Source organism: Triturus cristatus, chromosome 10 (genome assembly GCF_964204655.1).
Source record: "Triturus cristatus chromosome 10, aTriCri1.1, whole genome shotgun sequence".
Taxonomy (NCBI): domain Eukaryota; kingdom Metazoa; phylum Chordata; class Amphibia; order Caudata; family Salamandridae; genus Triturus; species Triturus cristatus.
Genome location: NC_140593.1, coordinates 1,166,432,212 through 1,166,457,549, shown reverse-complemented (window position 1 = coordinate 1,166,457,549; position 25,338 = coordinate 1,166,432,212). Strand labels below are relative to the sequence as shown.

The 25,338-nt window shown below is 39.1% G+C and overlaps 1 protein-coding gene across 1 annotated transcript in view; it reads left to right on the top strand.

Annotated features, from left to right (window-relative positions):
* The first annotated feature begins 16,718 nt into the window (after positions 1-16,718).
* The window catches only part of LOC146796860 (extracellular calcium-sensing receptor-like), a 61,642-nt gene continuing 53,022 nt past the window's right edge, over positions 16,719-25,338 (top strand). Inside the window, exons 1-2 of the mRNA XM_085631396.1 lie at positions 16,719-16,981; positions 21,508-21,799. Coding sequence (XP_085487522.1) covers positions 16,719-16,981; positions 21,508-21,799 — 555 coding nt within the window. The remainder of the gene's footprint in view (positions 16,982-21,507; positions 21,800-25,338) is intronic.

Here is a 25,338-nt window from a genome sequence, read left to right as displayed (position 1 = left end):
CGTGTAAGATTGGACAACCGTGCTTCTTGCGAGCCATCTCTGCTTTATTAAGTGTCCAAGAGTGTAGTTTGACCGTCTTGTTGGTGATTTTCTTGAAGATGGTACAGCTAATGTTTGAGTCCCATGCATTGAGCGATTTAAGGTGGTTAATGCTTGCTGGAGCACAGCTGGCCAGTTATTTTTGTGTATTGGCTGGTTCTCTATTTCTGACCAGCTCAGAGCGGCCAGTGAATCTGGAGGGGCTGACCCTCATCTTCCAGCACAGTTTGAAGATTGCTGCTATCCTAATCAAGGGTTAATGAAATTGCCCAAATTCCAATCACACCTGGTTCTGTAATATATATTGCGGAAGTCGGAAAATGCGTTTGAAAAGGAGGGAATGCAATTGGTTAAGGTTGGTAGCGTCGCTCCCCTTTGGTAGTTTTGAGCCGTGAGTGAGGGAAGGAAGGAACTTGGCTCCAATGACCTGTAGGAGGTAGGGCTGCTTTGTGCTCCCCATCCTTTTTTTCAGCAAGTTGAAGGCGAAGCCTAGCTTTTTGGCCAGTGGCCTCCTTTTTTGTAAATGTTCCTTGAAGGATATTCTGGAGTCCATTACTACTCCTAAGTATTTTTAGAATTTAACCTGGTCTAAATTCTTTCTGGCTGCTTTCCACTCAAAGAAGGCATGCTGAGGGGTAGGTTTTGCTGAAAAGCAGATGACCTTTATTTTGGAGACATTTAATTCCAGGCCTAACAATTCAATGTATCCCACAAGGCATGTGATTATGTGCTAGAGGCCAATAGGTGTCTGGCTGCGTAAAACAATGTTGTTCGTATATTGCAGACACCGCACTGGATTGTTGGATAATTTGGGAGGGTCGCCTGTGACTTCCATTAGTAGCACATCCAGGTACACCATAATGATGTTAAATGAGCAGGGGGCTAAGATGCACACTTGTTCTAGGCTAGTATGGGCGAAGATCTTGCCGGTTGTTCTGTCGCCTTTGCTTATTTTTAACTTGGACCCATTTTTCTGAGTAGAAATTAATTATGGCCTCCAATAAGTCCGGAGGTACACCCCATTTGGCAATATTTACATAAAGGCGGTCTCTGGGTACCTTGTTGAACTCTGCTTTTAGATCAATGAGGAAGGTTTATAATTTTGCGTGTTTGTTTTGGGCTTTTTTTTTAAGTTGGTGATTGTGCACATGCCAGATCTAGGTCCGGCCTGAATTTTTTCTGTAGATTATCCAGTCAGCTTCTGAAATGTCAGCATTGTGGTGACGGATGCTGCCATTTGCAAATGTATTTATTTTAGCCAAGAATTGCTTGCTTTTTTTCATTTTGCAAGTGTGCAGAAGCTTTAGCCAAACATTCTTCTGGTGTGTTTTTTTAGCTGCCCAGGTAGCCTTTTTGTATGTTTGCCTTATCGTTGTGATTTGGTTCCTGGTGGTGTAGGTGAGTCTGGGTCCTCTTTCCAGAGTTTTCTGATCACCTTGTTTAGATCTAGAGTTTCCATTAGCAAGGATTTGGTAAACCAAGGTGTGTCATAGTTGAAGAAGTTGAGGTGTAGTGAGAGTTTCAGGGAAAAGGTGGCTGTAAGCGCCGCTTACAAAAACTCCCAGTGTTGCCACAGTTCCATTCAAAGCGAGGCATTTGAAATTGTAAGCACTGAGGGCCACCAGCAGTTCTTTGGACCGGGTTGCTCAAGATTCATGAATTGTGAACTCCACGTGCTCGGGGAAAAGGTTACTTTCCGCTCTGGCTGTAATGTAGAAATGGGTGATAGTGTGGAATAGTCCTACGTCTACAAATGTGTAACCCAGAGTGGAGTTTGTTTTGCTCTATGTCCTGCTAAAAGCTGCTGCATGGTCTTGGGGGAAGTGGCCTTTGAGATAAAACAGGCCGATCTGCTTGAGGGCTGTGAGGCAAGCTTTGCCAGGAGGGTGATCTGTGGAGTGAGTTGCATTGACAGGAGGGATGGGGCAATAACATCATGGGTCTTCTCTATTGCCCTTCGTAAAGATGGGAACAATGATGGAGTTTGATCAAAATTTGGGTGGACCTACAGCACTCCTTAAAATTGAAAATTGGGAGGTGCCCATAAATCAATATTATTATGAAAAACAGTCAATTGGTACTCCATTAGGGCCAGAAGCCTTGTTTTTTGCACTACGTTTGATCGCTAATCTAACCTCTGATATGGTGATGGGTAGCATATCAGTGTGAAGCCATTGGGGACTGACAACTGCAATATCACAAAAACTATCATGTTCAATTTGACTATTTTATACCCTGGAAAAATGTTCCACCCATTTATGAGACGGGATGACAATGTCCAAAGTAGTGTAATAATTTTCTCCAAAATAGGGAGTGTTAACCATTTTCCAGAATAAACTAATGTAATTCTTTATACTAGCTTCATGCAAGTCTTCCCAAGCTGCTTGTCTATTTGCAGTTTTCCTATTCAGAATTGCTTGCTTATAATTCCATCTGCATGATCTTACCACATTCCTCTCTCTGGGTTCCTCTTTCAGGGAAAAAAGAAATTATTTGTGGGCCTTTGAAACAACTTTATCAAACCATTTTTGTGGTCTGTCCTTTCTAGACATTTTACAGATGTCAAGAGTCCTTTAATAGTTTGACAGATCCCATAAAATGCCCCCAACATTTGCTTAGGGATCAAATCATTATCCAGACAAACTGATATCTGTTCCCCATTTCTCACTACAAGATCTTCTAACAAAAACCCTGTGCCCACCGTGGCCTTCTTTAAAAGGATTCTGTTATTATTATTTAATACTATTGGGGCGGCAGTGAGCAGACAATGAAGCGTTCCAGATGTAAAGTGATTGCCAGCGGATTGTAACCAGTCTTGCAATTCATCCAATGAGACTACTTTAACCTCTGCTGTGTATAAGTGGTGTATCCTTGTGTGGGGGCGGAAATGAGACCAATTGCAAGGAAAGAAAATATATTGTCATGTCTTGGTACCCTAACATACAGAAATACTAAGATAAACACAACCTACAATTACATTCTTTACACCAGATCACAATAAAATCCTTATCAAACTCATTCAGTACCTTTCTAAGGGTCTAATCAAGAGAAAGTTCTATCTCAGTATTACTGGTAGAAAATTTGTTATAACAAAACTTGTCCATGATAAGCATTCACTTGGTCTTGTGTCGAAGGGTGATAATTTGAAGGTGTAGGGCATCAAGATAAACTTTATGTATCCTAATATGTAGAGTGGTAGAAATCAACGTTAACAAACCACTTCTAAGATGGCCTCCTCTAGAGTGAATAACTGGTGTATGTAAAGACATAAACTCATCTATATAAACTGCTTCACGGGCCCATGTCTCTTGCAAGCAGATTATGAGAAAATCTTTACCTAAATTGAACCAATCTACATTATCTATCTTATTTTGAATGCTAGCCACATTCCAGAACAAACATTTCAAATTATATTTAAGTGCACCAGATGTGGATCAGCATCTAAAATTAACCCAAAAGTGTAGCCACATTTGATGCAACAGCAGGTTTTGCATTATTAACAATTGTCTCCTCAACCACCAAATATGTTGGCTCCTGCTCCTCACATATTAAAGGGTCTGTCTTTCTTTCAGTATTGACACAGGGGCTTTTAGACCCCAAGACGGGACACTCCTTCCTGGATAGCACCATCCACTATCAACTGCCTTAGGATCCATACTCCAAATACAATTAGTTTGAGGAACAGCAAGCTAAACGCAAATCAGTCTTGACCCTGTTCCAGTGGGAACAGTCTAGCCCAAACTGCCAGACCAGGTCCTTCCTGAACCCGAACACCAGCAACATAAGTCCTGTTTCTTCCTTATTAGGGCTCATCATTCAGGTATAGCTTAGTTTAAGTGGTGTTGCTTGAACATAAAATACCTTGAAAACACAAGAGACAAGAGAGGGGCTGGCCGGGAAATAAGTTGTGCAAGGGGGCTAAAGTGCATTCACACAACCTATATAGACTGTTTTTATTTAAAACACAATGCAAAAGAGGAATGTAATCAGCATGAATTAAGACAGAAATTTGTTAATTATAAATGACAAATTTGGTTTTAGATATCAGAAGGCATTTCAGATTGTTAGAATAAAATGTGTAGGGCCCATGCACATACCACGCAAGGAACATTCTTATTTCCCAGATAGTCTACAGCAAAAGAACGAAGATGAATAATAGAAGGGCTGTGATTTGTATGATTGAATGAGTAAATAATTTGTATTATAAATTAGTTTTGCACTTTTTTCATTGTTGAAATGCTCCTGGTTATGTTAATAATGTATGTGAGTAACAAAGGAGTAACTTGTATGTCTATGATGATGCACATGATCAGGTGGGGATATTTAATCTTGAAACGTATGTGCAATATGCATGGTTGTTTATTGTACACAAAGAGGAGTTTTAATCTGTTATAATCTGGTTTTGAAATATTTTAATCCAATTGATTTGTATCCCATCCCCTTGAACAGTATAGACACTTTGATCTTGAACAAATAAAAAATGTTAATTTTGGAGAATTGCAGGATCCTTCCTTGATATTTTCAGGGTAACAAATGGAATGTTGAATTAGATTGTGAGTATGAATGGGATGTGAAATTTACAGATATATACCCAAAGGGAGGTTTTTTTTTGACTGGATAGTCTGTTTACGGCACCCTGTCCCTTTGGGCTTATGGGGGTCCCTCTCAATTTCTTGAGATTACATTTGGAAAGCACAAATGCAGCAAACTCCAATTTGTAATCACAAATGTTCTACTATTGTATGCTCCCACATGCCCTACGACAAAAATGGTACTTGTGTTGGTAAGCCTAGTGCCTGCGACAAGAAACAGCCCAAAACACAACATGGAGGCCCCACATTTTTGCACTGAAAACAGACCCTTTTTTCCAATGTGGGTAGATGTGTATTTTGTGCACTAGTTCAGCTGGCATCTAGGCATTCCTAGCAAACTTGCATTTTTTTTAAAAACTCGACACCTGGGAGAATCACAGGTGGGATGACTTGCATGGCTCTCACCAGGTTTTTTACCCCAAATCCCTTACCAACCTCAAGCTTTGACTAAAAAAGATTTTCCTCATATTTCTTTGATGGAAAGTTGTGGAATCTGTGGGGAGTCAAAAACCTCCTTCCACGCAGTCTCCAGATATAAATAGCACCTCACTCGTGAGGGTAGACCTAGTGCCCACAATAGAAAATGGCCTAAAACCTCAACATGAATACATCATATTTCCCCGTTCAAAACTGACCTTTTTTAGGTCGAGCATTCCAGACCTCTTATATATACTCTAGTATATACTTATATATGTATATACTTTGTGGGCTCTGGAGATCAGCCCTAGGACTGGTCTGCTTAGGGACTTTTTTTTTGTTCAACTGCCTCTATTTAACTGTCTTGATAGAAAACGACCAATAGAGATCAGTAAAATACCAGAATTGCTCTCTGCTTGTTCAACTACCTCTATTTAACTATCTTGATAGAAAACGACCTGTATAGGCCAGTAAAATACCAGAATTGCTTTCTGCTGAGTGACTTTAATTTTTTAATTTTTTCTGGCAACTCTCTCTATTTAACTTTCTTGTTTTACAAGGTGTGCAGCTGTGGATTTTGGGTCCTAGCTCAGCGGGCACCCAGTGAAGCCTAGCAAATTTGCACTATTTTAAAAACTAGACACCTGGGGGAAATGAGGGTAGGGGTGACTTACGTGGCTCTCGCCAGGTTTTTTTATCCAGAATCCCTTGCAAACCACAAACTTTGACAAAAAAAACATTTTCAGCACTATTCTGTGACGAAACATTCTGGAATCCATGGGGAGCCACAAACATCCTTCTACCCAGCATTTCAAATCTCCTGACAAAAATGGGACCTCACTAGTGTGGGTAAGTCTAGTGCCCGCAACAGGAAATAGACCAAAACCCAACACAGATACATAATATTTTAACACTCATAACTGACCCTTTTTTTTGCAAAGTGGGTAGCTGTGTATTTTGGGCCATTGCTCAGCCAGCACCTAGGAAAACCTAGCAAACTTGAACTTTTTAAAAACTTTTACACCTGGAGATCCAGGGTGGGGTGACTTGTGTGACTCAAAACAGGATTTTTTTACCCAGAAGTCCTATGCAAGTTCTGGAATCTGCAGGGAGCCACAAACATCCTTTTTTCCAGCATTCCATATCTCCCGATGAAAATGGAACCTCACTAGTGTGGAATCGGATCAAAATGCAACATGGATACATCACATTTTCCCACTAAAAACTGGCCCTTTTTTTGCAAAGTGGGTAGCTGTGGATTTTGGGCCCTAGCTGAGTCAGCACATAGGAAAACCTAGCAGACTTACACATTTTTTAAAAATAGGCAAGTGGGAAATCCAGAGTGGGGTGATTTATGTGACTCTCACCAAGTTTCTTTACACAGAATCCCATGAAAACTTCAAGCTTTGACAAAAAAAACACATTTTCCTCTCATTTCTTTATTGGAAAGTTCTGGAATCAGCGGGGAGCCACAAACTTCCTTCCACCCAGCATATCAAGTCTGCCTAAAAAATGGTACCTCAATTGTGTGGGTGGGCCTACTGCCAGCAACAGGAAACAGCCCAAAACGCAACTTTGATGCATCGCATTTTTCCACTCAAAACAGATCTTTTTTTGAAAAGTTGGTAGCTGTGGATTTTGGACCATTGCTCAGACAGCACCTAGGGAAACCTAGCAAACCTGCACATTTTTTAAAACTCTACACCTTGGGGAAACCAGGGTGAGGTGACTTACATTGCTCTCACCATGTTTTGCAAACCTCAAACTTTGACTAAAACAGCAAATTCTCCTCACATTTTTGTGATGGAAAGTTCTGGAATCTGAAGGGAGCCACAAACTTCCATCCATCCAGCATTCCACTTGGTCTCCAGATAAAAATGGTTCTTCACTTATATGGATACAGATGGTGCCAACAACAGGAAATGGCTCAAAACGCAACATGGATACATCACATTTTACCATTGAAAACTGACCCTTTTTTTGCATCTGTAGGGAGCCACACACTTCCTACCATCTAGCATCCCCCCGATACTGCCAATAAAAATGGTACCTCACTTGTGTGGGTAGTCCTATTGCTCGTGACAAGAAATGGCCCAAAATGCAATATAGATGCATCACATTTTCTGACATCTGGGGCAATTAAAGATGTAGTTATGTGTGTTGCACTTACCAGATAATTTTATACAGAATCCTTGAAAACTTTCAACTTTGATTAAAAAAGACATTTTTCTCACATTTCTGTGATGGATAGTTTTGGAATCTGCAGAGAGCCACAAACTTCCATCCATCCAGCATTCCAGCAGGTCTCAAGTGGCACCTCACATGTGTGGGTACACCTAGTGGCAATAACAGGAAATTGCTCAAAACGCACATTTTACCATTAAAAACTGACCCTTTTTTTGCAATGTGGGTGGCCGTGAATTTTGGACTCTAGCTCAGCCAGCACCTATGCAAACCAGGCTCACCTGAACATTTTGGAAACCAGACATGCAGGGGAGCCCAGAAGTGCCTGACTCTCACCAGGTAAATTTACCCAAAAGCATTTGCAAACGACAAATTTTGGCAAGAAACACACATTTTTCTCACATATTCTATGACAAAAAGTTCTGAAATATTCAGGAAGCCACAAATTACCTATCACCCTTTGTTCCCACAAATGTCTCCCAATAAGAACGGTACCCCACTTGTGTGGGTGGGCCAAGAGACCACGACACAAAAGGCCCTAAACCCAATCACCCAGCACTAGCCCACTTGTGCCAATACGTGCCAATAAAAACTCTGCCCCACTTGTGTGGCTAGGCCTAGTATCCACGACAGAAGCAGATCAAACCAAGATCAATGGGAGTCCCCTGGCATGGGCATCCCCATTCAAGCTGATACCTCGGCATGATCATTTCCTTTTGTATTTGGAGTGAGGACCCTAAGCATAAAGCACACTTCAGCATGACTCCTTATGAGTGCATCATATCTATAGAACTAAATTCTTAGGGTCACGAACTGCAGTTTTACGCCTTTGCATTCACTATACTTATGTGTGCAGAGTTCTCAGCCCAAACTGCAGATTCTCCACTCACATAAATATACATTTTAGTAGTATATGTAGTAGGACTGAAGGAAGTGGGTGGGAAAATGGACAGACATTTCTAAAGGGGACTGGATTATGGAGGAGTAAGAGGGGTTTAGAGAGGGCCAGGGAGGGGATTATAGATGGGCATCACCCACCCACACAAGATTAAGCCACTTGCATTGCTCCGGGGATTTGAACATGTTACTTACACCTTTGTAGTAAATTTACACTTGGAGGGCCTGATTCACAAATGTAAACTTATACTTTTGAGTAACTTTACTGCTTTTCAGTGTTTAAAAATGCTGTGCAGATTTTTAGTTCTACGCACTCCTTGTACTTTTGTGTGCAGAGTCTCGAAGTGAAGAGAACTCTACACACATAAGAATAGGAGTACAGAGTTGTAAAACTCTGCCCATAGTTTGTGAATACTGAAAACTTCAAGTTTGCCTTTGTGAATCAGGCCTAGAGTTTGTGAATACCGAAAGCAGTAAGCCTACTCCAAAGTATAAACTTACTAAAAAATGTAGGTTACCATCTTGATACAGTCCCTTTAAGTTTCAATTTTCTCTTGAACCAGTCCAATAAACATGTTAAAAAAATTAGGATTAGAATAAGAATTGTGTTTTCTCCCTTCTTGGAGCTGCCTGCGTAGACAGAGCTAAGAAGTGTAAAGCATCTAATGGCATTGTGAGTATTAATGGGATAATCATCAAAAGAGGACAGAAGACCTGTTCTCCCATCTTTACATTCTAAAATCTGAGGCTGAGTTTGTGTTAAGTAATTAATTCTGCGAGTGGTTGTGAAGCAGTCCTAAATATTACTGCACTGGCTGACTAATTTAAGCATTCCAGTCTGCAACTATTTTCATCAAGTCCTCTGCTTTGAAAGTCCGAATGTGGGTAGTGAAAATGCTGTGTGCTGCCTCTAGTAACGGATTGAACCAATACACAATTTCTAGGATCTGTGTTTGCTCACTTTCAGGAGGTCTACTCAGCCTTCCAAAATGTTCAGCTTTATAAAATGAGTACCATTAAGTTGAATTTCAATAAACATCTACGGTCAAAAATTCCAAGAGACTCTGCTTGAGGTGAAAGTTCATTCTATAAATACTCCTTTTGTGGTATTTGTGATGGCTATTTCAGCATGCTGCCCAGGCATAGTTACATTTCCTTGAGACTTTTTCTCTCTCTCACAGTATCTCCAAACACCCAGACAGGTGCCACTGTGGAGGAAAATTATCATGCTTCTTGTGACAGGAACATTGAATGATGTTCATATGCTGATGTAGTAGTCATTTCTGTCCAAAATTATGGTGGCTTGTTGATCAGAATGCTAAAGCCTACATTTTACTCTTCTTTACCGTTCTGTAAATAAAAGTCCTAATCTGTTCTTAGGTAATATTTTTCTTAAATATCATAGCATGGACAACGCCTTTAAATATTTCTATTTAACACAATCTTTGACAAATTATTTGTTATATTTTACTATTTTATGTTTCTAACTTGGTGTGGGATTTTTCTTGTGTTGTGTTATTAGTGTATTACTGTTTGTGTGCTGCATACATACTTTACACTTTGCAGCTAAGTTAAGATTGACTGCTTTTGTGCCAAGCGGAGTTAAGCAGAGGATACCTCAGTGACTTTTGTGGTTTACCCTGACAAGGATTTTGGCTGTTGCTTGAAAAGGGTCTTTACCCCGGTATAAAGATAGAATATCGACGGGAAAATATCGACTAGCATTAATATCGTGGTAAGAATATCGACTGTGAAAAATATCGTAATAGAAAATATCTTTTTAAAAAATATCGTTTCGTGAGAATGACAAAAATATCGTCATAAAAAAATATCGATGAACAGAATATCGTTGAAAAAAATGTCGTTTCATATAATATCGACAGAAAAATATAAGTTGTTATAAAATTTATAAAAAAATATGTATTATGTTTTTAAAAAACTTACAAAACTCCTACTAGTAATAATATGTGTTAAAAAATATTTTCTACAAAAGAATTGTTAAAATTTTAGTAGCGGGTTATTGGTATTATAGGGGATAAGGGTGGGTAGTAATTTAAAATTTGGTTTTTAAAAAATTTATAAAATATAAACAAATTAGAAAATATTTAAGAAATCCAAATTTTAATTTGAAATTTCGAATTCTTCACGAAATTAAATTTGTAATTACATTTTATAATTTCAAATAAAAATTTTAGGAGCGGGTTTTTGGTATTATAGGGGATTAGGGTGGGTAGTAATTTAAAAATGTAGTGTTTAAAAATTGTATAAAATATTAATAAATTAGAAATTTATAATGAAATCAAATTTTAACCTCGAAATTTAAAATTTTACACGAAATTTATTTTTTAATATTAATAAAAAATATTACATTAATATTGAAGAAGCGTTATTTGGGTATTATAGGGGAATAGGGTCTAAAAAATAATTTAGATAGAAAAATTTATATTGTTTACTAACCTGCACATTTCCTGACTTATGTTGGATTGGAGTTAGAATAGTAAATTATTATAAAATATAAACAAATTAGAAAATAATTAAGAAATTTAAAATTTAATTTTAAATTTCTAATTGTTTAGGAATTTAAATTTGTAATTAAATTTAAAAATTTCAAATAAAAATTTTAGGAGCGAGTTTTTGGTATTATAGGGGATTAGGGTGGGTAGTAATTTAAAAATGTAGTCTTTAAAAATTGTATAAAATATTAATAAATTAGAAATGTATCATGAAATCAAAATTTAACATCGAAATTAAAAGTTTTACACAAAATTTATTTTTTAATATTAATAAAAAATATTAAATTAATATTGAAGAAGCGTTATTTTGGTATTATAGGGGAATAGGGTCTAAAAAATAATTTAGATAGAAAAATTTATTTTGTTTACTAACCTGCACATTTCCTGACTTATGTTGGATTGGAGTTGGAATAGTAATTTATTATAGTTTACTATCCAGCACTTTCCCTGAGTTATGTTATGTTTGGAGTTAGAATAGTAATTTATTATGGTTTACTATCCAGCACTTTCCCTGACTTATGTTGGATTGGAGTTAGAATAGTAATTTATTATGGTTTACTATCCAGCACTTTCCCTGACTTATGTTGGATTGGAGTTAGAATAGTAATTTATTATGGTTTACTATCCAGCACTTTCCCTGAGTTATGTTATGTTTGGAGTTAGAATAGTAATTTATTATGGTTTACTATCCAGCACTTTCCCTGACTTATGTTGGATTGGAGTTAGAATAGTAATTTGTTATGGTTTACTATCCAGCACTTTCCCTGAGTTATGTTATGTTTGGAGTTAGAATAGTAATTTATTAAGGTTTACTATCCAGCAGTTTCCATGACTTATGTTGGATTGGAGTTAGAATAGTCATTTATTATGGTTTACTATCCAGCACTCTCCCTGACTTATGTTATGGTTTACTATCCAGCACTTTCCCTGACTTATGTTATGTTTGGAGTTAGAATAGTAATTTATTATGGTTTACTATCCAGCACTTTCCCTGACTTATGTTGGATTGGAGTTAGAATAGTAATTTGTTATGGTTTACTATCCAGCACTTTCCCTGAGTTATGTTATGTTTGGAGTTAGAATAGTAATTTATTATGGTTTACTATCCAGCACTTTCCCTGACTTATGTTGGATTGGAGTTAGAATAGTAATTTATTATGGTTTACTATCCAGCACTTTCCCTGACTTATGTTGGATTGGAGTTAGAATAGTAATTTATTATGGTTTACTATCCAGCACTTTCCCTGACTTATGTTATGTTTGGAGTTAGAATAGTAATTTATTATGGTTTACTATCCAGCACTTTCCCTGACTTATGTTGGATTGGAGTTAGAATAGTAATTTATTATGGTTTACTATCCAGAACTTTCCCTGACTTATGTTGGATTGGAGTTAGATTAGTAATTTATTATGGTTTACTATCCAGCACTTTCCCTGAGTTATGTTATGTTTGGAGTTAGAATAGTAATTTATTATGGTTTACTATCCAGCACTTTCCCTGACTTATGTTGGATTGGAGTTAGAATAGTAATTTATTATGGTTTACTATCCAGAACTTTCCCTGAGTTTACAATTTATTTTTGATCAAAAGGGTATTTAGTCCTCTGGAACGCGTAGACCCTCGGTTTGAGTCGTCACATACTGTAACTACATATTCTGTGGGAAAGTTATGTCAATCCTGGCTGCGACATTCCACCTTAGCATCTGTCAAAGTTCATTTATAGAAGTTACATGACAAAATAGATTTGAATTATTTTGTTAAAGGTCCTGTGGGTGGCAGAACCAAAAGGTGGGCGTATGCTATTTACAACGAAGTGTGGAAATTTTCGCAAATTGAGGCGGCTTCAAGATTGAGAGCTATTGACCAAGCAAACATGGAAAAGGTTTTAGTCGTTATAGATAACAGCATTAGCACTCTCTCTTCTAGAATTTATACATTAGATAATATTGTTTCGTCAGTTGTTGATATTGTGCATGATGATATGTCTGTGTTATATAATGGTCAAAACCAGTTGCGTTCTGTTATGCAGTTTGCATGGACATTGCAGACGTTAAAGGCAGGGAGGGTCCCTTGGGACTATTTGAGCACTACATCGTTATTCATTCCTTTTAACATTACTGATAAGCAGCTATTTATGTCCATGAAAGATGCTACATATTCATTATTACATATTGAAAAATTAGAACCGTTACCTTTCTCTGTGGCGGAAATCAATTCAGTCACGTGGCTTATATACGGGTTGATAACTCTACCGTTCGCACTTCTTAAGTTTACGTCTTGTATGAAACATTATGCTCTGGGTAGATATGAACAGCTGGGCACCGCTTTCATACATGAGGTTTGGTCCCTCCCCTTTACGTATAGATGTACTAGGGACGGAACTGAGGTTTATCTGAAGGGTGGGGAATGTACCACGACACCAGATCATTCCTTGGTATGTAGGCACATTCAATTACACGGTGCATGCAATGTACAAGCCCCGATTTTGGCCTGTGTCCTACGAGGTGTCCCAGTGCCTGTGATTACGCCTTCTTTGACGCTGCTTGCAAACAGTAGTTATTTAATTTTGAATAATGAAGCTTGCTGCGGGATGTTAGTGGGAATCCCATATATAGTAACTGTATCGGAGAGGGTTGTCTGCTGCAATAATGTTCTCTTTTCACCCCCGCACGGGCGGCTGGATGTTTCCATCTGGCCTTCGATTCCAACCTTGAAAGCAGAGTTCAACAAGTTGAGCAGAATAAGAGCTGTATTGTCCCAAAAAGAGGTGTCATTGACTTCCTCTCGTGAAACATTTGTCCTTCACGTTGCTAATACGCGCACTGAGGTACAGGCGGTTTTGAATACTGACCTCCCCCTACATTTCGGAGCTTTGATCCTAACTATTTTCAATGCCTCGTCCACGACCGGCCTGGCTCATTTTTTTAAACTTGTAGGCTCAGGCCTCGTGACCTCTTTCCAAACTATTTTTGGTGTGATTCCGGCATTTTTTCATTCGATTTTCACGAGCATCTTTGGAGGTGTTCCGCTGCTTCTGGCGCTGGTGGCAGGTGTGCTGCTTTTACTTTTCATACTACGGAATGGCTGCTGTTTCTGTGCCGCACGAGCACCTGTCCCGTCTGCATCTGCTTCGTGATAGGATGCTTGACTTTTATGGTTCTCTGCCATTGGCGACTTTAAGCCTGGCATATGGATTATCCTTCAGGTATTCCTACTTCACCTGCCTGCAACCTGTATTTCACTGCCTGGATTGTCCCTTTGAATAGCCTCTGGATTTGTGCTTGACCAACACGGTGTCTCCGGTGCCGGATTTCGATCGACTGATGAGGCCCTTAGTGTCTCACGAGTTGGCCTGTTTTGGTGTCCGGATTATGGCTTGTGGTGCGGCGCATGGTATCCTGGGTAATTGGGACATATCAACGGCTGCCTACGACTTCTTGGCTATGAGCTATTTAGAGGAACATTCCGGTTGCCCTCTGATTGTGCTAGAGGCTCCGATGGTTGAAGAACACTTATGTTCCTTTTCTTTAATTAATTGGATGGCTGAGACTTTTAGTGGCCCTGCAAACGATTTTTTGTTGGAAGCAGTTGCCACGTATGCTGCCTATACATTCATGGATTAACTGAACTATCCTCCTTTGCGCCTGTGCTACTGGACAGCAACCTAGCGCAGCATTCATTTTTTTTTTCTAATCATTGTGTTACTTATAGTATTTGGATGATAGTAGTTGTTAATATATGAAGTAAATTGTACATTTACTTAGCAAGTTTAAATAATTTTTGTCAGCTATCTAAGTAGACATGGATAAGGTAGTTAATAAATGTTTTTACATGTAAGTTTCTGGTCGTTGTTGATAAGTTCAACATGTTCTTTTTTCACTCTAAAGAAGAACACTTTTTAATTTAGGGAGTTTATCTACTTTATGCTAAGTTCGAATGAAAAAAGTAATGGGATTTTACTTACTTCAAGTGTAGTATGACGTTTTGTAGTTGTAGTCGTAGGTTTGTATTTTCTTCTCTCAGCAAGGTAACCGTTTTTCTCCAAGTTTGGCCCAAAAATGGTAAATTACGTTAAGTGTATAATTGTTTTTATATTAGTGAGTTAATTAATGGTAGCTTTTGATTGGTTCAATTAGTGAAATTTCAAAATCATTGGTCGAGAACGTTATTTTGAATTAGAAAACCGTTAAATAATTATATGTGTGAATAGTTTTGTAAAGTAAAATAGTTAAAAAAAGTGTGTAAAATAAAAGTATAGTGCATATCGAGTTGGTAATAAAAAGACGATATTTTTTGTATATTTCTATAAGCAGATAGGTCGTCGATGTTAGTGTAGTCGATATATATGTCTAAGGTCATGTTATTTAAAATAAAGCCGATCATGTAGTAGTCGATATTTATGTTGTCGATATTAGTGTGAACGATATTAGGGTTGTCGATAAAAAAAAATCGATATTTGTGTGAATCCTTGTTTAAGTATAGGATGACGATATTAATGTAAGCGATATTTTAGTGACGATATTTATTTCTGACGATATTTATGTTAACGATATTCCATCATGGAACCCTTTACCCCCTCCACCCAAAATTTATTTCTTACAATTACCTTGGAAACGCCCCAAATCCCCCATTGCCCTTTACCTATCATGCATGCCAGAGATCCAGATACTAAGATCCGCATCCACATGTTTATAATCCCTATCCTTAATTTTTGGGTCTATAAGTTTTCCCAATCTGCAGCTGTTCACCACTTTTCCCAAAACCTGTGTTTCTTGTAGCAATGTTTTGTGAGTGATTATAATGACCAATATTTAAAGTTTGTTTTTCTTTTTTATATTAATGGTTTGGTAGATTTCAGAAGTGCCTTTTGAGGTCGCCCATATTTCTTCCCAGCATCTTTAGTTTGCTCTCTTTCTACTTTGCTTAATGAAGTGGTACAGTTGGTTCTTATGTAACCTTAGCGGAATTGCAATTTTGTGCTGATGATGTTCAAGGAAGGTCATAGCTATGAACAAGGCCTCTTTCTGTGGATTTATTATCATTCTTTTCTGATGACTGTGTCTTGGAACCTTGCCTGACATGAGTGCTTTCCTGTTTGTCATTTGACATGTTAATGTTAGGTTCTGTTTCATATAGCCATGCAGAGGTAGAGAATCAGTCATTTGGATGCTGTACAAAGTTAGTATTTTCATGTGAAGCTTAATCTTTCATTTTCTTTGCTTGTCCTTTAGGTGAGCACGGGTCATTATTTCCTGAATATCCTTTTTTGGCACCGTTGGTTCTTCCCATTTCTTTGTGCTAAGTAATTTGGCATGTGCTGCATGTTGTCTTTATATTTAAGTATCTCTTTGGACTTTACTGCATGCATGTGGTTCAGCTAATGGTCTAGCTAAAATAAACTTTGGGTCAGTTTCCAAAGTATATAAGGCTCCAATGTCAAATTCCTCTATATATCTTGCCTTACAATTACAGTACAAAAAATATTGCTACCAAGTAAAAAGGGAAGATTTGCTCCTCACCACCATCAAATGTGAGTTCATAAGGAAATAGATATTTTTTTCCCCAAAATCTCTTCAAAGATTACTACATCACATTGCATTAAGTGTCCACAACCCAGCTACCTCTCGTAACACTTAATTACTTTATACTTGTCTTTATCCTTGTTGAGTGGTTCTCTGCCTTTCGGCTAGATTCATGCTGTAGAAATGCTATACACATACATATCAAATATGAAAGAACAATGAATATGACAGCCTTTCTTTTGAACTTCTGCTCAACTTTATACTCACGGGGACTAAAGCTTTTTTAAAGGTATCTATTTCCTATCTGAAAACTTTGTTGTAGTTCTTCCATGACTCATCTTCTGTCTGCTAGTCCAACATGCTCATATTGGTCTTCACAACAGGTATGTTTATAGCAAAGCTTTTTTTGTGCCTCTTAAGATATCAGTGAGGGCAATGCTCAGTAGGAGATGCAAAGCACAAGCAAATGCTTACAGGTGAGAGAATAATTCACTCTCACATGCTAACTCATGTCATTTGTTTTAGTCTCTGTGTTGCCTCCAGACTGTCGAAAATGATTGCAGATTGTCAACGAGTTCCATATCTTGAAATGGTCCTGACACACGTAATTATCATTGCACGCTTGTGGGAACCGTCATATGCTGCGGCCGCCATGGACCGAACAACTCGCTGTGGGCTCTTCACGCCGAACATGGAATCTTATTCCAAGGGAGGGGATGTAATCTTTGGCATTCTGGCAGCAGTTCACCTACAGAACATCATCCCTTCTGCCAACTTCTTGTTCAGAGTGCCTCCTGCTCCCAGCCACTGTCTAAAGTAATAGCACATTTCTAACTGTGGGCAAACTGTAATGATTGGGGTGACTGAGTTATTGGAACTGTTAAAAGTGTCTTGATAACACTCTCCTTCCTAGTGTCATTGTTTTTAGACATATATAGAAGGCATCAGCAGTGGATGAATGGTGCTGGCTCTATTTCTCCTATTTCCAATGGCCTGCCAAGGGGAGTAACGTAGACCCCTGAAGCCCCTTTGGTGTGGGGAGACAAACCCTATGGGGGCCCTGAACCACCTTAGGGGGCTCCTGTTCAGCACAAGGCCAATCATTACCTGTGAGATATGTGAGACTCAGTGGCCCCGCATCACATGCTGCAGGGAGGTCCCATCATTTTACATTACACCACTGGACCCATCATATCTAGTGATCCAATCTGGACTAGATGTTTAAGGCGAAAGAGTTCCTGCTAGAAAGAGGTGGGTTGTTTGCAAAAGTGAAAAAACACAACGAACCTGAAGTTCTGAAAGTTTTGGTCTGTTTTCCTGATCCTGTCTGCCAAAGGAGTCCTGGCTGTTGGCATAGCAAAAATAGTGCTGAAAGACCACTCTTTAAGAGTAGCAGAAATTCAGATTCCCTAAGGCTGGCAGTCCATTGCCACCCAGCTCAAGGTTTGAAAGGTGAAGCCAGCCAAGGAGGCCCCCACCTTCTGAAGCTCACTGGTCTCTTTATGCCTTTGTATGAGGTGCAGGATCCTTGGGATTGGCTGAAGGAGCATCTGCCTAGTTTTTGGCAGTCATCTCTCAACCGCCAATCACAAACGGAGGCCCAGAATCATGGGCAAGGTGATATTCTGTGAAACAATCAGCATAATTCACATTTGGCCATAACCTTACAGCATATGAAATGCCAAAATAAAAAAAAAAACTCAAAGGTCAACAAGTGGTATATGCTTGAGACATGGATGAGTTCCCATGAACAGAAGTTTGACATTAATTATTTCCAAGATGTTTAGTCAACATTAGAGATCATTAGAGATCAGAAAGTTATTTAGAAGTGATAAAATATGTATTTGTTTGAAAAATGAATTCTCTTATAAGGTCGGAAACATCGAGTTTTACGATCTAGAGTCAGAATGTACTTGGAGTAAACCCCTGATTATGTATGCAGTTCCTGTAGTCTGTAACATTTCAAAATCTATACAAATATTTAAAGTAAGCTGAAACAAATCACCTAAGACAGAGGTTACGAACCCACACAATCATTCAGCTATGATTAATTGGATTTAGTCTTGATTAGTAATGTAGGCCTCTCATTTATGCTTATTGTCTGTCTTGCACAGTTTCAGTTTACGGCTCAAGAGTAGTGGCTTTAAAAACGCCCTTAGGCCCTGATTATGAAATTTTGGTGGAGCGGCACAGCCGCGCCAGCATTCCGACAAAGCTCGCGCCACCGCCCCCCAGATTACTACTTTTTTGTAGTTTGGCAGGCAGACAGACTGGCGGTCCCATGGTGGTGCATTTTTAATGGCTGCAGTGCCATTAAAAAGGCACTACAATAGGATCGCACTACAAGGTTCCTGCACCGCATGGACTCGAAATTCCATGCGCTGCAGGAAAGTATTTGTATGCACACAGGGGGGCACATGCCATGCCTGGCTGAAAGGAAACTTGTAATATGCCTGGCATGATCGTGGCGGTCCGGCCAACATATTGCGCCTCTGACAGCCTCCTATGCTAGGAATGGCGGTTTTCTGCCGGAGTTCCCAGGGCGGTCTGACTGCCGGAGTCATAATCAGACAGTTGGACCTTCCAGTGCAGTGGTGGCTGGATCCGCCACCACCTCGCCACCACGAGTCTGGCGGTCCTTAGACCACCAGAATCGTATTAGGCCCTTAGGGGCTGTTTGTGACCTGCTATGGCCCACTTATATTGTATAGTCTACTCAGGAGTGACTCCACTTTCTCTTGAGATCCCTACTGATAAAGTTAACTCTTCTGGTGTGATTTATTATTGTGAAAATACCAGGATATATTTTAGTTTGCTGGGTTTTGGGGGAATAACTGGTGGAACTTATGTTTTCCCAGGGCACTTCCTTAAGTCACTTTAACAGCAATTTATTTATTACCTCCTCAGGACCTGCAAACTGTTGTACCTGTTTCTAATGCTCTTGAGTGGAACTATTGTCAAATAAAGAAATGGTTTGTCTCTCCAGAATGACTTATAACTTCTTCTTGAGGGTGTCATTCTTCCTTGATTTTATCCCAGAATATTCCAGCTGACATGTGCCTCACTCCCTTTGACCTTTCAAGCCTTTCCTAAGGACCTATGGCTTGCAACCATTAATAAGAACCTGGAAGTGAAGGAGAGAGTTGTTTACCTTATAAATGGACACTCGTCCTCACTTCCTGTGGAAAAGAATAATAGGCACAGTTTCACATTGTGGTCCATGACACATTTATGAGATAGGTACAAGGCAAAGAAATAATTGTTAGCTTAACAAATTTGGCAATTAGGACATGTACAAGAAGAAACAGCACATACGCAAGAGCTAAACCCGTAAGAAACCGCAAACTAGCTATGACGTTGATTAAATAGGACAATAAATAAAGTGTATTAGGTAAATATGCTTAATTGATCTGGTATTTGACATATAGGGTGACTACTTCCACCAGCGCATTCGAACAATGGCAGAAATGTAACAGCCATGTTACACCTGCATGCCCAATGTCTGCGCATCTATCTATGGTCATTGGCAATAGTCAAAACATATATTTTCACTGTATGTGCACTTCGTGGTGCTGTCGTGCTTCGTGCACAGCCATCTTTGGTGCAATTTTGGCCACACTTTGAGAACAAAGTGTGTTCTCAATATCAAAAACACAGATTGCACTCAAGCACACACTACTTCAATCATATGATAAGTCTCATGTTTGTAAGTCCAATATCAATTCCGGTCCACTCAGATCACGATGTTTCTCAATGGTTTTTTTACTCCAAAAGCAGTTTTCCAAACAATGTTATCCAACAATGCCGCAGCTGACGCATGTTTCGTCCACCTGGACTTTTTCAAGGCTATAGGTATGGTAATATATCTAAAGTAGATTTGAGGTCTCTCATAAAATATATTTTTTGCAAAGCGTGAGCAAAGAGTTCCATCTATGAGGGACTTTACAATTTTGATTGCCCCATTGTTGAGCTGACTAGGAAAAAGTCTGCAAAGATTTATGTGCCTGCTTCTCTAGCTTTAAAATAAATCGAGGGATGGCACCACCATGATAAGCGTGTCGGTCTGTAGGTTTCACGGTCCGTGTACCGCCAAATTGATATTGGATTTACAAACATGAGACTTATTTTGCGATTGAAGTAGTGTTTGCTTGAGTACAATATGTGCAAGGAAATAGGTAGTGGATATCACAATAACCATTCTCTCTTCATATACGGACGAGCATTATAGTAGCCAGACTACGAATGTGCTTTATTGACAATCATCAAGCCAGCTTTACCACCATGCAGACTACTTAGCTGCACCAGTTGCCACACCCTTCATTTTGACTTGAAATGTCAACAGTACAGGAGCTTCACACAATACCCTGACTTTCCAAAGACTTTACATTCAAGGGCTTTAAACACCTCCATGTCCAAGTGTTTCCTCTGTGGGACCTGAGTTGCTTTGTGCACTGAAAACCACATTGACATTTTTGGAAAAAGGCTAATTCTGTTATTATGCACTTTCATTGCTCTTCTCTTGATCCATCGCCTGAGGTCTGTCCTCAGTGTTTAGACTTTTTTCTTCCAGGATTAACTGTTTCAATATTTATTTATTTAAACAAATTTAGTCATGCTTAAAGTGGGTACAGAATGGATAGGGGTGCACATTAAAAAATCAAGAAACAAAACACCACCATGAAAATGCAATACAAACACAAAATCAAGTTACAACTACACCAATATAAAGGTACATTTTAATTGAAAAGAAGAGCAATTTTAAAAGATAAACCATAACAATGCCAATGCACATAGAAACACGATGAATATCAGCTTGAAATGTGTTTCAAGCACTTGAAGCAACAGAGGAGAAGCCTGAGCTTAGATCTTGCAGGATGAAAACTAAGCTCATTCAATATCATGTGTATCAATGCAGGAGTAATCTACTGACCCCTGGCAGTCTACAGATTCTTAACTAATTTGTGGGTTTCAGCCAAGTTAGGCAGTCATATTTTCTTTGCTTTCCATGGTGCCTTCTTACCTGGCAATGGGGCCAACCATCATAATGAGAAGCATGTGTGTATTTCTGATTATTAATCATTTAATTCCACTTTTTAAAGCCTGTTGTTAGACTTTGTTTGGTAGATCCCTTTAGAAGCCCATGTTACTTTTGTACATATTTTCCTTTTATATTCTTTATATGAGCTTTTGGCTAATTATAATAGTCTGTAGCATACAGGTGTTCTTTTGAATTAAACCATTAAATTGTAGACTGCCTCAGCCCCCTGCCTCCTACTGCACACTCACCAGAGTTTCAAACTGAATCCGCAATTGTGTTGATGCATGTTTTTCTTTATGTACAGGATTCATACAGAATTCCACCAAAGTGTCCTTGCCATGGTCTATGCCTTCAGTGAAATAAATGGAAGCCCTGATCTCCTACCTAACACCACATTGGGGTTTGGGATTTATGACTCTTGTTACTCAGAGGGGGCAGCTATCCGGGGCACCCTGCAGCAACTGTCAGGAGGGAAGGATACCACTCCTAACTACAGCTGTCATTTGAAGCCCAAGCTGGCTGGTTTTATTGGAGATGGTTTGTCCTCAGGAGCTCTTCCTATGGCTAGAATACTTGGGATCAGCAGGTTCCCCCAGGTATGCTATGGGCCTTTCATGTTCTAACTACTGTTCATTTTACATCACTCTCCATGGAACATGGTATTCAACTGTCTTGACACTTCCTTTCTAATAATTAAGGCTTTTCCAAAAGCCCTGGGTCCTCCAAATCTATGTCCCACTACCCCACCATTGACATTGACTTTGCCCCTTTTGACATTGGCATTGCAATATGTTGCCCTGATAGTCTGCTATTACCTATCCTGGATTCCTATTTTATTGTATCATTCAGTTTATCACAGCCTTATGCATTTACCACTTTAGTTTCCAATTGCAAGATATGATTGTCATTGTTATTTGTGCTAGCATAGGGAGCACCATGCATTTTCTAGCATTTAGGTGACCAAGAACAGGCCTTGAACGTAAAGCTGTTACTCCAACTGTGATCCACACCCATCACAGCATTTATAACATGTTCTATAAAAGCATTGTACTCCACGGCACACACTTTGAGGGCCAACATTTATTGAGCTTTTCATATCCTGTATTTTTTATTAGCTTGTTCTTTCACGGCTGTTCCTGTCATATTTATTTAGTTAACTGTTCCATATCAACACATTTACAAAATGTGGTTCTCTACTGTCCTGGAAAATCAAATCCTGATCCTAAAAGCATCAAAGTAAATGTTTACACTACAAGACACAGATGTGTATGATGGACAGAAATTATTTCTGGAACACTCAGGCAAACTATATTTTCCAAGTTTAGTGTGCCTCTTCCTTTAACAAGTAGCCCTATTTGTAGTTATTAATTTCAATCAAATGCCCCCATGTGGTGGCCCCGTAATGCAGCTGTCTACAGTTTCTTTAGGGTTGTGGTGTGTTGGCCTTTTGCTGATGCAGAAAACAAGTCTTGTCAATGTCAACAGGTCTGGCCTTTTCGCATGTTGACTATTGTGGTTTTAATAGTAATCCAAAATCAAAGTCAGGTTTAATATACATAAAATACTATTAAGGAAAATACACTTTTAGAAATGTGTTTGTTTTCTAATGAAGCCTGTAGGCCTTTCTGTCAGTGCCACATGACTGCTGATGGCTCCACTGTAGTCAATATGGATTGCTCCCAGACAGTGGACAAAGGACTTTGTGTGTGGGGAGATGTTTTTCTTCCTTTGAAGGATGGCATAGGGCTGTCACTGTATATCAAATCATCACTTCTCTACCACCATTAGGCCCTAATTTACGCTTTACAGTAAGTCAGTGCTATTCAAAGGCATACTCTTCTTTTTCACACCCAAAGATAGCATTTAAAGAGGCAGCAATGTTCAATCCTCTGTTTCTTTTGGGTTTTCATTGAAGCATCATAAATCCATAAATCAGTGTGAATGTTTATGCAAATCTGCATAACATACTTTACAGTAAGTCAAAGAAAAGAATTCCCTTGGGTAGCCTAAAACTATACACACCAAATGATCAACAATTATAAAGAGGAAAAGAAGGAAAATTATAAATTACAACTGTGTTTTGCCCAAACAATGAACTGAACAACACATCGCCAATATAAATTAATACAGAAATATTTATTAACACCATTCACTTGTTACACATACAGAAAAAAACCAAACATAAATAAAATCGATTACTACAGAAAGATTTCTTTAAGAAGCACAAATATACACTAAAAAAATACATACATATATTAAAATAGATCGTATCGTTGTATTGAAAGACTTGCAATTCCGGTTACTTTAAGACTGTCAGGGCAATGTCATTTCAGGTTATTTATAATGTCCCTCCTTCTCTTTACTTCATTCGGCATATACCCTCCGGAGTCTATATATAATTTGAGGATAGCGTTTATCCTTTCCAAAGGGTAGGCCTAGTGCATCTATAAATGTATCGTCCTCAGAGAGCTCCTACGAGTAACCAGCCTTACGATCTCTTTTTGGGTGGAAGTTTATGGCTTAAATAGAGCTACTTCTCATATGGCGATGTCCTTCTATATATAAGCGGACATGATATAAGATACAGGAATAATTTCACTGAGAGAATAATATTATTTTCATTTATTTATCTTTATTTCGGTCACTCGGACCATAAAAGAATACAGAAAAATACAGTAAAATCATGACCATATAAACATATTCATATTTCAATAAAAATTAAATTGGTCGGTAAGATAAATCATCAAGTTGGTTCATTTGGTGACTTGGCTTTAAAAAAACACAAACGAATGAACCACATAGACGTTAAAAATTTAGCAACAGCAAAAACTATTGGAGCCGAAGGATCTGTCTTCAATATTCTAAAAGCAGGGGAATACTGTCTAAAGCCCAGGTTTCTTAGCAGAGGGCGAATCCAGTACGTCCTTGGTCTTTGGTACGCTGGGCAAAAAAATATAACATGCAAATCTGTCTCTTGTTGGATCTTACAGAGTGGACAAAGGACTGTGTGATCTGAGTGTGCCCAATGCGCCGTGTACGCCCTAAGAGGGAGAGTATTATAGCACCATTGCATAAAAAGCTTCCTTGTGAGTGGCGGGCCCATATCATTAAAGGTCGGCTCTAGATAGTATGAGTCTTTAAAAGCCAAAAAACGGGCAATGTGGGAACCCTCCCGCACATTTAATATAGCATCACGTAGGCAATGATCATAATAAGCCTTCGAAATTAATTTGCGAGAAACCCTGGAGCATGCTGTTCCAGGGTTATGCCAGAGATCTGATCTATCTAGTAGCTCGCAGGTGTGCTTTATATAACTTAACCAAGGAATTTGTATATTCTTGCAAAGACGCAAAATCTCTTTCAACTCTGCTCTATATTTAGAGAGTTCCGGCGAAGACCAGATTTTGCACCAGAAGGTTAGGGGTTTAAGGCCCAGCTCCTCTGCAATCGGTCTTAGACACAAATCTAGTCTGAGTGGCAGGAGAGGTGTACTTACAGGCAGGGCTACCAGCTGCCTGAGAAAAGTATTCTCCGTTACCTGGAGCTTTTGCGTTGGCGTGCGCCCCCAAATTTCAGCTCCATAAGTAACTGCACCTCTAGCCTGTACTTTATAGATTTGTATGCGAGGCCCTAAGGGCCTATAGGTCAGTCCTTTGGTCATCCTGGCAATGCCGCCCACAGACTGTGTCAATTTGATGTTTGCCCTTGTTTTGTGTGCGTCCCAGGTCATAGACTGGTTTATAACTATCCCCAGGTATTCAAAGGTGTAGACTCTCTCAAGTCTAGAGGACCCTATGGTAGGGCTCGCGCGTGTGGTGGAGGGCGGGTTGAAGATCATATATTTGGTTTTAGCAGCATTGATCTCCAAACCGCGATCCACACAAAAACTCGCGAACCCATCCAGGACCCGTTGCAGACCCATAGGGGATTTGGAAAGCAGCAGGGTATCATCTGCAAACATAATTGCAGGAACCCTGCTGCAGTCCAACTATGGGGCATCGATGTTGCTCAGGGCGCTAAGATGATTTATAACCCCATTGACAAAAAGACAAAAAAGGGTCGGAGCAAGGACACATCCTTGTCTTACCCCCCTGTCAACGGGGAAAGCGTCCGATAGGGTGCCTCCTCTGCCGCA